Raw genomic sequence first — 15,636 nt, 5'->3', positions numbered from 1 at the left:
ACGTTAAAGCGGTGACAACGGTTATCTCCCCGGCTGATGTCAGGTGGGCTGAGATTTTCCACATGCCTCAGAGCCGGGCAGCGGGATGAGAGCAGGCAGATAGGGACGGGGTGCTGACTTCCCCGATAGCCAGGGAATGCTGCTGTGCAGCTGGCCGTCAGACGGGAGCTGGCGGGTGTCGGGGATGTGGTAGTGCCTCTGCACACTCCTGGGCTGCCGCGGCCCCAGACGGGACCCGAGCTGCACGGGGTTGTGGTTTTACGGGCTGGGTAAGGGTGCCTGAGGAGGGGCCGAGCTCTTCCTCCGGCTGGGATGGCCATTGCAGACTGAGGGTAGGTTCCTGGAGGGTGCGATTCAGAAATAAATTGATGCATGTTATTTTCCTTTGATTCATAACGGGATGAGTATGAGCAAAGCACAGGGGCGAGGGCTCCTCAGCAGCTCTGGCACTTGCTTGGCCCAGCACTGCCCTCCCCTTTGGCCAGTCCGTTTGTCAGGTGGGCACAGCCTGGATGCGTAGTTCATTGAGAGGCTTTTGAGAACTATGGATAAAAGTGCAAAATTAAGCTCTCCAGCACATTTTGGGCAAGACTTTTAAAGACACCTGGGGGCTTGAATCCCAGGGAATAGACCTGTACCAATACTGAGCTCTGTAACTGGACATTTCTGTAGGCAAATGTCACCGGCACAGAGAGACGTGCCTGTTCTGCTCCTCGGTGCAATATTCATCTTCTCCGCTTCCCTGTCCACAGGGGATTTCCAGCCTGTTTGCATAGGAATAATCCTGTTTCTTGAGCGTGGAGGTGGTGTGGAGCTGCGACGGCCCCGTTGCCCGGGGAAGGTAACTTGGCGATGGCAGCCCGGGTGGACCTGGCTCAGGTGGGCGGCCGTCCTTCGGGCAGGAGGAGCGGAGATGGACGGTCTCTCCCAGCGGCGCCTGAGGCTCAGAGCCACGCGGCTGCAGTTCAGGGGCTGCAGCGAGATCGGTCAGACCTGTGAACGGAGCTGCGAGCACAGACAGGATGTTCTCAGGGACCCACTGGTGCCGGTGGTCGGTGGGTGGGGGGTGTCGCAGAGGGGTTCACCCCAGCTGCAGTGGGGAGGTGGGATGCTGATGGCAGCCGTGCACAGACAAAGCCATGGAGCACAACGTGCCGTGGCAGGAGGGATGGCAGCGCTTCCCAGTCCTCTGCAGCAGGACTCCCCAGGGCCTGGCACGAGCCCTTCTCCTCCCAGTCCCACGATGCTCGCTCCCCCAGGGCCAGTACCTGTGCTGTCGATCGCATCCGCCGCTCCGGGACGCGGGCACCGCCTGTCACTTGCTCTCAGCTTGGGATCTGTGATGAGGGACGACACGGCGGAAACGCGTGCGGTATTGAGGCCACGTTCAGCGCTGGGGGATGGGAATTCGTTAGCGGCACTGTGTCTCTTTTAATCAGGAGGCAGGCGATGCTTCTCCTTGGGTCCGGGGACAGGGTGAGCCACGGAAGCGCTGCAGGGGTGCACGCTGAGCGGGGTGAGGGGATGGGGCTGCTGATGTCTGACAGGTGTCTGTACCGGGGAGGGGAGGGTGGCACTTGATGTGTCCTAGCAGGGGTGAGATGTTGCAGAACAGACAAATGGAGAAGGTATTTGGGGAGAGCCCCTCAGGGATGCCCAGCCTCGGAGCTTGCGAAGGCGGTGGCACATCCCACCATGAGGCAATGCTGCCGTGGGGAGAAGGGATGCGTGATCTCCTCCAGCTCTGACTCCTGATACTGAAATATGAATTGCAGAGAAAAAAAACTACATTTCCCAATTTCCCTTGCAGCCCAGGGGACTAAGCAATTGGAAGATTTAAATAGACCAGGCCAGAAGCAACCAACCTTTGGCACGAAGCTTTTCCCTCCTCTTCTTCCAATCTATTGGCTGTTTATCCTTTTTCCCTGGCACTGGAGTGGCTGCCAAGCCTGGCATTAATTTTCCTCCCGAGCTTGCTAGGCCCATGAAGTAAACAGCCATGTGCATTCCTTACTCTATATTTAACAGCTGCAGTCTGTGCTGGGGGCAACTGCAACGGAGGGGAACCCTTGTAGCTTCCCAAATTCACGGCTCGCGAGGGTGGGCGTGGGGGAAGCTTTCCGCAGGGAGAAGAGGGATTGCTCTCCTTCCCAGTATTTGCGAAGCAGGTTGCGTTAGAGAGAGACTGCAATGCCAGCATCCCAGCCGCGGTCCAGGGCGAGAGACAGGAACAACGTCCTCAACAGGGCTGAGTTCCTCTCCCTGAACCAGCCCTTGAAGGGGAACCAGGAGAGCAGGAGCTCCGGCAGAAAGCAGAGCGGCCAGGCCGGGGCGGCCGGTGCCCAGAACAGCAACCCCAAGGAGCGGAGGCAGTCGCAGCAGCTGCCTGAAGAGGACTGCATGCAACTCAACCCTTCCTTCAAAGGAATCGCCTTCAACTCCCTGCTGGCGATTGATATCTGCATGTCCAAGAGGCTGGGAGTCTGTGCCAACACAGCCTCCTCCTGGGGTGGTGCCCGCTCCATGATTAACCTCCTGGGGATAACGGGGCACGGCATCCCCTGGATCGCGGGCACCCTCATCTGCCTGGTGAAGAGCAGCACGCTGGCAGGCCAAGAGGTCCTCATGAACCTGCTGCTAGGTGAGTGCCCAAACTCCCTCCCCGCCGGGAAAGCCCAGCCCTGGTCACAAGGGATAGTGGCACCAGGACTCCTCCTCTGACCGCTCCCAGCCACCGATGTGGTCAGGAAGCAGGCGGTGACCTTTAGGGTGAACGCCGCGCTTAGTGGCCGTCTCGGTCCTGGGTACCGTGGGTGATGGATGTAGTAAAAAGTTGTCTAAGAGGGATGGAGTAATCGTGGTAGCTGGTGACACCCTTGGAGTAAGGGCAGGTCCCTGGTCCCGCATGGGGCAGGGTTGTCCAGTCAGAGCAAGGAAGTATCTGTGATGTGCAGGTGGATACTGGCAGCCGTGTCTTTTATTTAATTTATGGTCATCTGCCTTGGTGGTTTGGTAGGAGGGGAAAATGTAAAGATTTTAATCTGTGATCTTGGGATCAATTCCTGATATCCTTGAGGAAAAGGATTTTCATCCCTTTGCCACCTTCTTGAACAGACCCTGGCTTCACATCCCAGCTGCTGTGTGATGGAGACCCTGTCTCCTTCCCTACTGCAGTTTGATCTCGCATCCTCCTTCCCATGAGGGACCTTTCTTGCTGCTGTCCCCATTTCCATGTGCTGATTTGACCCGTGCAGACGGGCTGGGATCTCTCTGGCTTTCCTGCTAGCCCGCCCTTGTGCGGTGGTCGGTGTCCTTGTTTCTGGAGGTTGGGATGTGTTAAAGGAGTTGCCTTCCCAGTTGAGCGGGGCCCATCCCACCTGTGTGGACCGATGTCCCACCAGTGACCAGGCTGAGCCCTAGGCGTGACTTGCCTTAGATCCTGGTCCCAACCTACCCTGGCCATGTCTACCTGAGGACTTTTCTCCTCTCTCTCTTCTGCGTTTGGCATGGGGCTCCGTTATCATACTCTTCCTTCTGACTAATTACGCTCTCATCTGGCTGTGATGCGCCCTAGAGTTTCACCCTCCCCAAAAAACAGCGATCGGAGCTCCCGCTCTTGGTTGGTAAGAGAAATCGAAAACATTGGATTTAGGCCTTTGCTTCTCAGGAAGCCTTTTGGGAGGATGTAGGGACATGTTATTTTGGAGGCACCTCAGGAAAGGGACGTCCTGTCCGCAGGGGCTGACTGCGACACGATACAGGCTTTGCAACATGGTCCCAGGTTATGTTTCACAAGTTCATCCTTCAGAGAGGACAAAGATTGCGCCGAACTGGCTTGAAAAGCACAACAGTAGCCGCCTTTTCTCTCCTCTGCCTTTGAAAGAGACTGTCCTGGTGCTGTGACATCTAATGAAGGGAGGCCGTCACGGGGAAGAAGCCAGAATAGCATCGGCGTGATGCAGAGCCCGCCGACGTCAGCAGTTCTTCCAGGGGCTCTGCGGTGCGCTGGGTCAACCTCTCACTGAGAAAAGAAGCTCCATTTAAAAGGGCACGAGGATGAAATAGTAGGTGACTAACATCAACGGGCACAGTTTCCAGATGTCTCTTGACCCGAGAGCCTTTGACAGTTTTGGAGCCTGAAAACTGACCTCTTTGACTCCAAAATATCCTTACAAAGAGCAAATGCCACCTTTGGCTTAAAAACAAGAAAGGTTTTCTCGCCCTTCTGTTGCCGTGTGAGGAGGCCAAATGCAAAGCCACCTCTGGGTTGCGTTGAAACTTTCCAAATCAGGTGGTCACTGGAAGAGCTCAGCCCTGCACCACTACCTGCATCTCAGGTCTCCTGAGCTCAAATGTGCTGCCTGGGGACAACCCAAGGGGATTCTGAAGTCCTGCTTCCTTGCTTTGATGCCCTACTCCCATCTCTTCTCTGCCTGCCAAGGAAGAAAACAGTTAAATTGCATGAAGGACTAGATCACAACGTGACTTGACAGCTCCGTAGGTCTGGTGGCCTCCAGAGAGCTCCACTTTGTCCCCCAAGTAGACAACACTGACTGGTGGGACTGCGCAAGGTGCCCCGAGCCTCTCTTGCTGGAGCTTCCTCAGCAGGACTGGTGTCACCCCACAGAGCTGATCTGGTGGCCTTGGTTTGATATTTAAATTGCAGCGAGAAACTCCCAATACCTGAGAGGCTGCTGCCGCAATACCTGCGCTGCTGATGGAGGAAGGAGCCCGGCTGGGGAGCGAGGGGCTGGCGGACCTGGACGGATCCCATGAGAAGTGGGGTCTTGTCTAGATAGGAAGGGCACGGCCCGACTGCTGCATCTGGCATCCTCGGTCCCTCCCGCTGCTGTTCTCCTGGGGTTCAAATCCATCAGGATGCGGTGTGAAGCCCTCCTGGGTAGGGACGAGTCAAAGGGAAGGGAACCTCCTGGTGCTTCCTCGGTCTCCTGGGAAGAGGGAAGCAGGGAAGTTGGGGTTGTCGACGGTACCCCCCGGCTCTCCTCCCTTCCCCCTGCCTGCTGAGAGTTTGGTACATCGAGCAGAATTTCTGATGCAGTCTCTGGGCAGGCGGCCAGCCCATCACAGAGCACTGGTTTAGGATTTGCAATCAGGTTCTCAAGGCGAGGAGACTGCTGAAATAGGACCAGGAACCTGGCAGAAGCACCACTGCAGATGGAGGGGGGGCACTCGCGCCTGAGGAGCGCTTGGCGGGAGCTTTGCCAACGCATGCGGGAACATTTCGGGTGAGGGGGTCTGACCCCGGGATGCTCTATCCGTCCCGACTGCAGATGTTGATTAGCAACCCCAAGCAATGTTTTCCCTCCGTGTTTGTCATCTGTGATGGAATTTATTGATTCTCCTCATCACAATCTTTTCCAGCGAATGCTGAACAGCCAGAGACGCACGCTCACAGCCTGTTACTGAAAAGATGGAAGAAATCAGATATCTGTGCCCACTATAAAAATCCCTCTGCCAGAATGTGCTTTCAGGAAGACTTTCTCAGCATTGCCAACCCCAGCTGTTGAAGAGTCAGGAAGACAGCCTGCACCCCTTGGCCAAATTGAGAAATCAAAATGCAGGAAACCCCCAATTTTAGAGTTCTTTCATTCATCTGCTGGTGTTGGAGCTTTTAGGACCATTCAAGCTTTCCTCTGCAATCACAAGGATTTAATGTAAACTGAGGTGCTTAGAAAATCCTTTGAACCTTGCAATCGGGCTTTCAGGGGGAAAGCAGCTACAGAAGCTTCACTAAAATTCCCAGTTGTGCTCCAGAACCAGACAGAAACTCCATTAAACCCTGGGGGAAGCAGCACCTCGGCTGCTGGTTCTGATCCGTCTGGGGAGGCTGTGGATCCCAATTTAGTGATTCATTGACTGCAAAGCCAGCAAAGAACATTTGGATCATTGATCTAACCCACGGCAAAATACAGGCTGTAGCACATCCCTTAATTTATTCCTGTTCAATTTGTTAAGGGAAAAAACCCAAACACTCGATCTGATGCACAGTTAGCAGTGAGGGTGAACTTGTCAGAACCATTTCTATCTTTCTGCAGCAGTAGGTGTTCTCACAAGCACCTTGCTTTTAGTCTGACTCTCCTCTTCCCTCCATTGCGTCTGCGTACCCTTCTCTTTTCAGCTGAAGAGCGCTTTTAGCCAACGTCTCTTCCGCCTTTCAATATTTTGGATAGTGCTCAAGTAATTTCTTCGCCTGCTATTTATTAAGCTGAACAGATTGATCTCATTAGATTGATGGTCTTTCCAGGTCCAGAGCGATGGGGATGGAATGTGGTCATCTACCCAAAGCGGTCGCTCTGGTGACGTCCACCTATTTCGTTTGGAGCCAGATCTCCATCTGATGCAGTGATCCTTGCTTAGTTCATTGCAGTCCAGCTGCGTGCCTTCGCTGTCAGAGGATATCTGCGTGCTTAACCCCTGCACATAAAACCCGTGTTGTGCTCGGCTGGAAATACCAGCCATTAACTGGTTCTGCTTCGGTCATGGCTTTCTAAAATAGATATTCGGACTAGGAGAAGAGGAAGCCCTGGTCTTCTCTTTGCCTGCCCTGTCCCCTGTGTCCCGCTGCTGTCTCAGTGACACAGGTCCCAGCCGTCACCCGTCACCAGCTGGCTCTGCATCCCATTTCTGAGGGCTGGGTCGGCTCGTCGGTGCTGTCACTAAGCGTTTATCGCCATCGAGTAAAGCAGTGCCGCGGGGGGAGGACGTATCGTGGCGAGCAGCGTGGCAGGCTGAGGATGGGTGGCTTGGCACGGGAGGAGGAAAGGAGGGGAGCCCAGGGTCACTTCTCCACTCCTGAAGGTCAGCGAGAAGGCAATTCTTGAATTCAGTCTGCCTGAATACTGGCCAGCTTTAGTCTGGGCGGGAACCAAGCTGTGATATCCTGAGGCATAGTCCCCTGCAGAGCTGTGACTTTGTCCTGAGCCATATATATTTATTTACTCTCTCTATATATATCTATAAATACATATATATGGCCAGGACTCTGCAGTCCCATTCCGACAGCTTCCCAGCAAGACCAGATCGGTGGGAAAGTGGTGGGTTAGGAAGGAAAGAGAGCAAGAAATGCCTTCAACGGGCCCCTCGAGAGCCCGCTGACCCTGCTCTGACGATACGGAGGTGCTTCAGCTATTGCCATGCTTTTCTTAGGAATCTTTCTGGTGAAAATCCAGATAGCACAGCCCGTTGCTGGTAAAGGTCACCAGGTGGATGAGATGGCCAAGCCCCAGGGCTCAGCAACCCAGACCCAGCAGAGAGGCCGAGGAGTTGCACAGCAGACGGATCGGTCCCTATGCAGCAGAGCTTGCTAAGCTGAGAGCCCCAGAGGTGGCTTGGGGATGTGTCTATTTTTTTCCCCCTTTCATTTTCCCACTGGCTGGGGATTTTCTGAGCGAGACAGGGAAGCGGAGAGCGGCACAGGAGCTGTCGCCCCGCGTGAACCATCCCCGCCTTGTAAAACCTGACACGTGGAGGAGGTTCAGCCCCTGTCCCGCTCCCCTCCCAGCCCCGGCAGCGCCCACTGAGACCTCAGCACATCTGCCCAGCGAGGTGGAAACTTTTAAATGTCAAGTCACCCAACATGACTGGCCCACGGTGGGTGCCAGGCAGAGGGAACGACACAGATGCCCACTCCCTGCATCCAGCATCTAGACCCAGGGCCAGCCTGGCATTAAATATTCCTCTTCATCACACCAGGCTGCCAATCTGCCTCTTGCTGTCCTGCCCAGATACGGCAGTGGAAGTCCCTGGTCCTTTGGTGGGTGCCGTCCTCAGCCCTCATCCCCTCACAGCTGATGAGCTCAGGCGTCTCTGAACAGCCAGCGATGCCCAGCTCTCCCGGCTTCCCTGCCCCCTTCGCGTCCTCGCCTGCCTCCTCTACAGCAGACGTGTACTGTTCACTGCAGGGCAGGCTTGCAGGTCTGCAGTGTCCCTTCAGGTAAAGGACAGCCAGGGACAGCCTGGGACCATTTTGCTGTGGCTGGAGCAAGTGGCGGGTATTTCCAGGGACTCGCGTACGGTCTCTGTTAGACCCAGGGTCTGGTCAGCCCCCTGGTACCAGTCAGCATTGAAGAGCTCAGGTCCCGGCGGGCGGTTTGGCGCTGAGGATGCTGCGAGCCCTGCAGCCATCAGCCTGCAGCCCTTGGGGAAACTGCAGGAAGCTGAAATCCCAGCGACTCGGCTCACGCGGAGCGAGCAGGCGAAATGTTCCAGAGCCTGAATGCAGAGAGAAAGAGAAAAGTGTGAGGGTTGTGTTGAATGGGAAGAGGGGGGAATAAACATGGGAAATGAGTCATCCTTACATCTGTCACTCCGGGAACAGCTTCCCATTGCCCCTGCCTGGAGCTCAAAGGGGACAGGAGCTGTTTCGCTCCGGCGGAGCCAGCCCTGCCAGAGAAGCTGAGCCAGGCCGTGGCCTGAAGGGAGATCCCGAGGAATGGGTGAGCGTGCTTGCGTCTAATGCTCCTTGACAGGAGCGGTGGCTGGGGAGAGGAAGGTGGAGGGGCGTTGGGCAGCGAGGTGAGGAGCTGCGGGCAGGGAGACCCCATCGGGTATCCCGCTCCAGGCCGGGCTTGGTGGAGGATGGGGATGGGAGAGGGGAATCAGATGAACTCTCTCTTTTTCCTCCCTTTGGAAAAAATCTCCACGTTTTCACCTGGAACGCAGTTCTGGTCTCGCCCTCCATTTCTGGCTGTACAGGGATGCTGGCAGACGTACCTGATGCTGGCTGACACACCGTGAGATATGGTGGTTGGGGCCCTCTGGGCACCACAGAATAAGCCCCAATGTTTTTTTTGCTGATTTGCTTTACTGAAGGCAGTGCGCTGTAAACCCAACCCTAAGCCGCGCCGAGGCCGAGCGAGGAGCCCGTTTGTGGGCTGGGAGACGCTGTTGGTCATCATCCCAAGGCAGCTTTCCTCCTCCAGCTCACCCCGTATGGTGCCGTCGTGCTCGTGCGTGGTTCTGGGACGCGCTGATGTTACCGGCCCTGCTGCCGTCGCGTTCGGGGGCTTGGCAAGCTGCCGGTGCCCTTCTGGGAGGCGGCCGAGCCGTCCTGGGGACTGCTCGGCTCATTTTCCCCCGTCAGCACAAGCCCTTCTCACTGCGCTCACCCTCTCGCCCGCGTTTTGTCCCCAGGGATGTGCAGACCCCCAGCGAGGCAGCCCTCGCTCGGTAATTGATGCTGAGATACAAATTGCCCGGCTTCCAGGGGCACAGTGTTTCCAAGGGGAAAACTCCAGGCAGCCCATGTTTGCACTCGGGGCTGTTTTTAATCATCTAGACTATAGCAGGTCTATTTTTAGTTGTTTGTTTTTTTTTTTTTAATTAGCTGCACAATGCTGCTTTCCACCATTTTTTTTCCACCTCCCTGTGGCCACTTACCCCACTCTGCTGCTTTTTCAGCCAAAAAATAACCTCCCCCCGAAACGCTGCAGTGTCTGATTCATTGGTTCTTCGATGCACCATGCCATCTGTGCCTTCCTGTCAGCTCTTACACCTCATAGTACCACGTTTGGGGAAGAAAATGGAGTAGAGGAGTTCACTTCCAGGGCAGCGGAGCTCTTCCAGCTGCCACCGACTCCACCGTAGAGCGTGAAGATGCTTTTGAAAGCTGCATCTTTCATTAATGCCAACTACTCGAGGCTGCAAATGGCTCATTTTCCAGGTCAGGCAGCCTAACACCTGCAGGAGATTTGGGAAGTTCAGAAGCAGTAAGATGGAGCACGTAAGTAAAAAGAAAAATGGAAAAAAAAAAAAAAAGAGAGTTTTAATTATGGAACCTGTAATTATGGAGCTGTTTTCTGGGAATGGTGACATTTGTCTGGGGTTCGCCCCTGAGTGAGGCTGGCTAATCTGGGACACACGGGACCCTCGAAGCCAGTCTGGGCAGCTGTGGTGGGGAGCACGTGCCGTCTCAGGGGGGTTGGCGTGGCCTCCAGCACGGTGGGACCGGGTCAGAGCGGGCTGCAGGCTCTGAAGGCCAGGCAATGAGTTATTGCCAGCTTGTCTCTACTTCACAACGGTGCTGGGGCTGGGCAGGGGGAAGTTGTCTGCTGCGGGTCTACTTGGGACCCTTGGGTCCCTCCTGAGCTCACGGGATGGGCTCGCTCTTCCTTCCTTGGGCATTTACCTCCCTCTTCCCACGTGCTCAGCTGCGGCGCTGGGAGGCTGAGCCCAGCCTGTGACGCTGTTTCTGATCCCGATCGCCCAGGCTGGGCTCTGGAGAGCTGCCCCCTCTCATCCCAGCTGCCCCATGTGCGTGAAGTCATGTGAGTCCCGGCTGCAGGAGCAGGCGAGGCCAAGGGCATTTTTTTGGCTCCCTCCTTTTTTCCTCCTCCGCTCGCCCGCGGCACTGCACCCAGGTTGTTTTTCAGCTGCGGTTTTGAGAACGAGTTTATATTAACATCTCAGCTGGAATCTGCCTCCGTCCCTGGAGATGCTGCCTGGCTCCAACCTGGGGCGAGCGATGTCCCCAAGGGTGCTCGCCCCATCCTCAGCCTCCGCTCCAGGGACAGCAGCAGAGATGGCACCTCGGGCACTGGGACAGAAAGGACCTCACAGTGACAGGGGACGTCCAAGTGTTTTGACTTCCCTGAAATACGAGCATTGGGGTTTGGCTTGGTTCTGCTGCGGCGATGCTTCGGGTTCGTCCTTGTGCCCTGCCCGCGCGGGGCTCGCCTCTCCGCTCTTAATGGGCTCCTAACATTTGGTGGTAGGAGCAAGGCAGATAATTGTTTTCCTTTTCTTATTAATAGATATAAAACGTCTGCCCAGGGGACTCGCTTTCAGCTCATTTACGGTGCGTCGGATGCCAGATGTTGGCTATTTACAACGCCAAGGTGATCTCTGATGCTAAAATTGTCGCCGGCAGACAAGACTTGCGCTTTGGGTTTGCGCTTTAAGGATATTTTAGATGTTCACAGAGCTTTTTGCAATGGGATAGTTTTGCAGTGGAAATCTGAAGGATTGTTTCCCTTAACACCAGGTTAAAGGGGAAATTCTGGCCCTTTTTCAGAAAAATGTGAAAGGAGCGATGGGTGAGAGCTAATTCTTTGCTCTCTGGTGCTACCTGGATTTTAAATCCAATGCTGTCTGCGTTTTAAATCCAGTGCTACCTGGATCTGGGGGAAAGGCATGATGAAAAAATGCTTAAAATTACAATTTCTCACCCAAGATGCCCCACTGTTGCTCGGGTGCGGGCTGGTAAATCAGCTGCAGGCTCCCCTCTGCGCTCTCTCCCAGGGATGTATTTCCCCAGCCTTCAGTCGTGTCGGCCTGAAGGATTTGCAGGTCTCTGCGGTAGGGACAGGGGAAGGGCAGAGCGAAGGTGACGATGCCGGTTTGCCGGTGGCTGGGGCCGGGCAAGGCTAAGGGGCTTCGGATGCAACCGCTTTGGTAGCCAGCAGGCACCTGTCCCAGTGCAGACACCCAGCTGCCGCTGGCCCCACCAAGGATGCCCATGAGAACATTAACCCCTGACGTTAACACTGGCATGGGTGCTCCCACCTGAGGAGGGAGGAAAAAGCAAGCGAGCCGAAGTCCAAGCCAGGTATGTAGGTCAAGGAATTGCAAGGGACCAGGACCCGGGTCGGGGCTGCGGAGCGACGGCACCGCCTGTATCTGTTTCTGAAGGACGGGCCGTTGGCAGCACCGTCGGCAGCGATGCTCCGTGCTGATTCACTCTGGCAGCGCCTGGCCGCCGGCAGCAGCGGCAGCAGCAGGGGAAGGCAGGGGCTCAGCGTGGCTCTCCAGGGCTCTGCGGGGGCTCTGCTGAGACCCAGAGCTGGGCGAGGGCGGCGGGACCCCCCCCACGCCTCAGGGGCCGGGGCAGGGCAGGCTGCTGGGGCTGTGTCATAAAGAAGTTGCTTCATGGAAGGAACAGAAAGTGCAGGGGGAAGTGACAGAAAAAGCACCAGACGGAAGGATCTTTGTATTTTTTTCTTTTAACGGCAAATTAACCCCCGGTTTTAATGCTGTCATGCCTTCAGATCTTGAAACGTGGGCAAATGAGGCTTTCTGCTTTCTGTGCATCATTTGATGAAAATCAAACCTAGCAGTACTGAAAGCCCATTTTATTCATCCTCTGAATGAGAGGATTATTAAAACAGCTCTTTGGCTTGTCCTCCATGCCCTGAACACCTCCATGCACACATGCCTGCATCCCTCAAGTTGCCCTGACATCACCTTTGACTGGAAAAAAAAATCTTGTAAGTGCAAAATACTGATGGGCAGCGGTGAACCGTACGCGTCGCTAAAGCACGCGACATTTGTGCTGCTGATCTACGGGCAGGTTTGGTGGGCAGTGGTATGTGGTGGGTGTATTGAACACACACTGGGGATCCTTCGGGGTGTCCAGACTAGTTCCTGAGTCCTGGCTGGGCTCCTCAGCAATGCAATAAGCTGCTGAGTTCAGCAGGAGCAGCTTGGGCCAGAGTCTTCTCTTGGCAGCGCTGGTGCGTCATCTCTCTGAAATGAATGCGCGGGTCTGGGCTCCCGAGATCGTGTCCCAGAGCTTCGGCTCTCGCCCAGCTCTTGTCCAGGCGGAGATGGGACTGACGGGCGATGCAGACGATGAGCTCTGAGAGTCGGCTCCTGAAGCGCTTTGCCGATTCAGGGCCGTGGGGGTAACCTGGGTGGGATGAGGGGCCGGGCTGGGGGTGATTTAGGAAGCCCAGTGCGAGCAGAGCCCCGCAATGGCCGGCAGCCCCAGTGCTCCGTCCCCCTTGGCAGCTGCGAGCCGTGCTGACAGCGTTTGGCCTTGACGGGAAACTGTGGTGAGTGGCTGCTCCAGAGCTCTGCAGCCCGTGTTTGAAATTCCTCCCTCCCTTTCTTCCACCTGGCCTATGAACCTTGCCTTCATGTCAGCCTCCAGCTTCTTCTGGTGTTTAAGCTGGAGTCCCGCTGCTGCCTGTGCCGCCGTTCCCGCTAGCGAGGAGCTGGTGCCAGACCTTTTCCTCTTCCACCTCCCCTCCACAGCTCTGAGGGCTCAGGAGCGGCTCGGGCAGGACGCGGTGGGCTGGAGGTCCAGGAAGGTCCTGCTGTCCCCCTTCCCCATGCAAGATGCCTTGCAGATGGCAAAGAAAAATAGCCCTCCGGTAAGGAGAGAGTTTGGCCAGGATGAATAGCAGCTCCTTCCCAGAGCGACGGCGGGGGCTGGCTGTGCAGAGGTGGCACGCTGCGGGAGGTGGGCGAGCAGAGCCGCCGTGACAGCTCTTCGCTTCCCAGCTCCTGCCAGGTGCCGAGCAGGCAGGAGGAGCCGCCTACCTCCAATGCGCCGTCTCATTTCCCATCCCCGCCGCCGTCACGCTCCCATCCATCCTCCCGAAACCTTGTCAGCTCTCAAGGAACAGTCTCGATCAGGGCCCGGGAAGCAGGCGACTGGCCCCTGGCATTCCTGCCGAGGGAGTGGGCTGTGCTCGTGACGGTTTATATTTCCTCGTCATTGCTGCAAGGAGCTGAAATCAGCACTCTGACTAATTAGGAGGGCTGGGGAAAAAGCAGATGAGAGGATTAAAGAAAAATGAAATCGATGTAGGAAATAGAAATGACAGTACCTGTCGACTGGGGCAAAGGGGATGGGATGAAGAGGAGTGTGATGAAGACAAGTGCTGATGGGTTTCACTCCCAAAGCAGCTAGGGAAGAGACGTGGTTTGGTGCTGAGACCTGCGGCTGCGGGGATGGTCCCTCTGCTGCCGGAAGCCTGGATTTGCTCGGGCTGGGAGGTGCGTTACTCCCCAGCCATGTTTGCGCGGGGAACGGGGTGCATGGCGTGGCTCCCAGGGTGAAAGCCACGGGGAGCCAGAGGTGAGCAGAAACAAGAAATGGCTTGTGGGTGTTCAGCGCTTCGGCAAAGGGAGGGGGATATCTAGGAGGATGTCACCACCCTCTGCTTCAACGCACCAAGGTGCTGTTCGTAATGCAGAAGGCCTTTTTCTGAATTGCATGGCCCTTCCCCTTGGCTCGCTGTCTCTTAATGCTGTTTTCTCGGTGAAATCTGCCAGTGCGGTGCCATCCCACTGGCTGGGTCTGGGCAGGACGGAGGTGGTGGTCTTGGGAGAGGACGAGGGATGGCAGCAGAAAGTGCTGTGGGGCACCTTTCCTCCCACCGACCGCTCACTGCAGCCTGGTCACCCCGGCAAAGAGCCACCCCGGGCAGGGGTGCGTCTTGCGTACGAGGTTTCTGAAGCACGGGGTGGAGGATGGAAACAGAGACAGCCAGCCCAGTGGTCTGAGGGCCAAAAAAGTTTTAATTTTAGCTTTGCCAGTTGCTCTCTTCCCCCTGAGGTGGGTCGCTTGCCTCTGTGGTTTGGATTTCTCCTCTGAGAGATGGTGATAATGGTACTTGCTTTCTTCATGGCTGAACTAGGAGGGTTAATTAACATTTGAGTGGTGATCTGAGGATGAGGAGGGTTGCACACAGTTGATTAGTGAACAACTGGCTGGAACTGAACCCAAACCTTCATTTAAAGACAGTGACAATCCCTCAATGTTCTGGCTTGAAAATTGTGCTCGACTCTGCTTTTGTCTCTGACCTTTCCCTCCTCATCTCTCCTTTTGTAGCCCTGCTCTTGGACATCATGAGTGTGGCTGGTTTGCAGAAGCTGGCCAAGCGGAAGGGCCCATACGACGTCAACCCTGGCTTGTTGGACTACCTGACCATGGACACCTACGCGTTTCCAGCCGGGCACGCCAGCCGAGCTGCCATGCTCTCCAAGTTCTTCCTCAACCACCTGGTGTTGGCCATCCCTCTCCGGATCCTGCTGGTCCTCTGGGCCTTTTGCGTGGGCTTTTCCCGCGTCATGATCGGACGGCACCACATCACAGATGTCCTGTCTGGCTTTGTTTTCGGCTACTTACAGTTCAGGCTGGTGGAGTTGATATGGATGTCTTCCAACACGTGTCAGATGTTGATATCCATTTGGTGAACAAGGGGAACTCGACGCCTTTCCACTGGAAACTAGCAGATACTTTAAGAGTCTCCCTCCCAGTATTTTCTACGTGTTGTTTGTTGGAAGCAGTTGTAACTTCCATAAGTAGTGGCGTTTTTTAATGTTGCTTCCCCACTTGAAAAAAAGTTTCTTGCGATGGATTGGGTTTTAGCAATCAAGGGCCGTACCTGTGTTTTGCCCATATTCTCAAACTGTGTTTGGACAGCAGCCTAATTAAGCTTTACGGGTGAGAGAAATGAGCTGCACGTCTGCCTAGTTTGGGTGGTTCACATCAGCACCTTGATGTGTCCTCAGGATGGGCAGCGCCTGAGAGCTTCCTGAGAACACGTTTGTTAACTTTTTTTGAGGCTAAATGATTTTGGCCACAGCGCTTTTTCTTTTTTGTAAGCCCAGCAGCTGTGTCTTGTACGGAGTCAGGACACTGCCGGCACTTTACAGATAATAAATAATCATAAAAATCCTGTCCTGTTTGGTTCTTATCATGAGGGAAGGGACAAAAGCCGGTTCAGTGTAGCTTTGAGATATGTGTTCGACTTGGAGCAGGTCCTGCAGTCTTGCTGGTGAGGGGATGCAAGGAGTCAATGGGTTTGCTTTCGGTGGCGTGGACCTAGATGGGTGCTCGGGATGCTGAAGGTGGCATGCTGAAGCCGGCCTTTCATCTGCTGGTCA

The 15,636-nt window shown here is 55.4% G+C and overlaps 1 protein-coding gene across 1 annotated transcript; it reads left to right on the top strand.

Annotated features, from left to right (window-relative positions):
• The first annotated feature begins 2,052 nt into the window (after positions 1-2,052).
• On the top strand, positions 2,053-15,428 carry PLPP7 (phospholipid phosphatase 7 (inactive)). The gene is made up of 2 exons (XM_086763776.1): positions 2,053-2,641; positions 14,579-15,428. Exons 1-2 carry the CDS (start codon positions 2,191-2,193, stop codon positions 14,941-14,943), a joined length of 816 nt encoding a protein of 271 aa, XP_086619902.1. The 5' UTR covers positions 2,053-2,190; the 3' UTR covers positions 14,944-15,428.
• Positions 15,429-15,636: the final 208 nt, after the last annotated feature.

This window comes from Chlamydotis macqueenii, chromosome 20 (assembly GCF_036417535.1).
Source record: "Chlamydotis macqueenii isolate bChlMac1 chromosome 20, bChlMac1.mat, whole genome shotgun sequence".
NCBI classification, from domain to species: Eukaryota; Metazoa; Chordata; class Aves; order Otidiformes; family Otididae; genus Chlamydotis; species Chlamydotis macqueenii.
The sequence above is the reverse complement of the archived record's forward strand: the minus strand, read 5'-3'. Positions and strand labels throughout refer to the sequence as shown.

What these genes read in the sequence shown, in the direction of transcription:
- PLPP7 (XM_086763776.1), top strand. Translation starts at nt 2,191, where the DNA reads ATGCCAGCATCCCAGCCGCGGTCCAGGGCGAGAGACAGGAACAACGTC. An exon ending in CCTCATGAACCTGCTGCTAG is followed by an intron (nt 2,642 to 14,578) that starts GTGAGTGCCCAA and finishes CTCCTTTTGTAG; the next exon opens with CCCTGCTCTTGGACATCATG.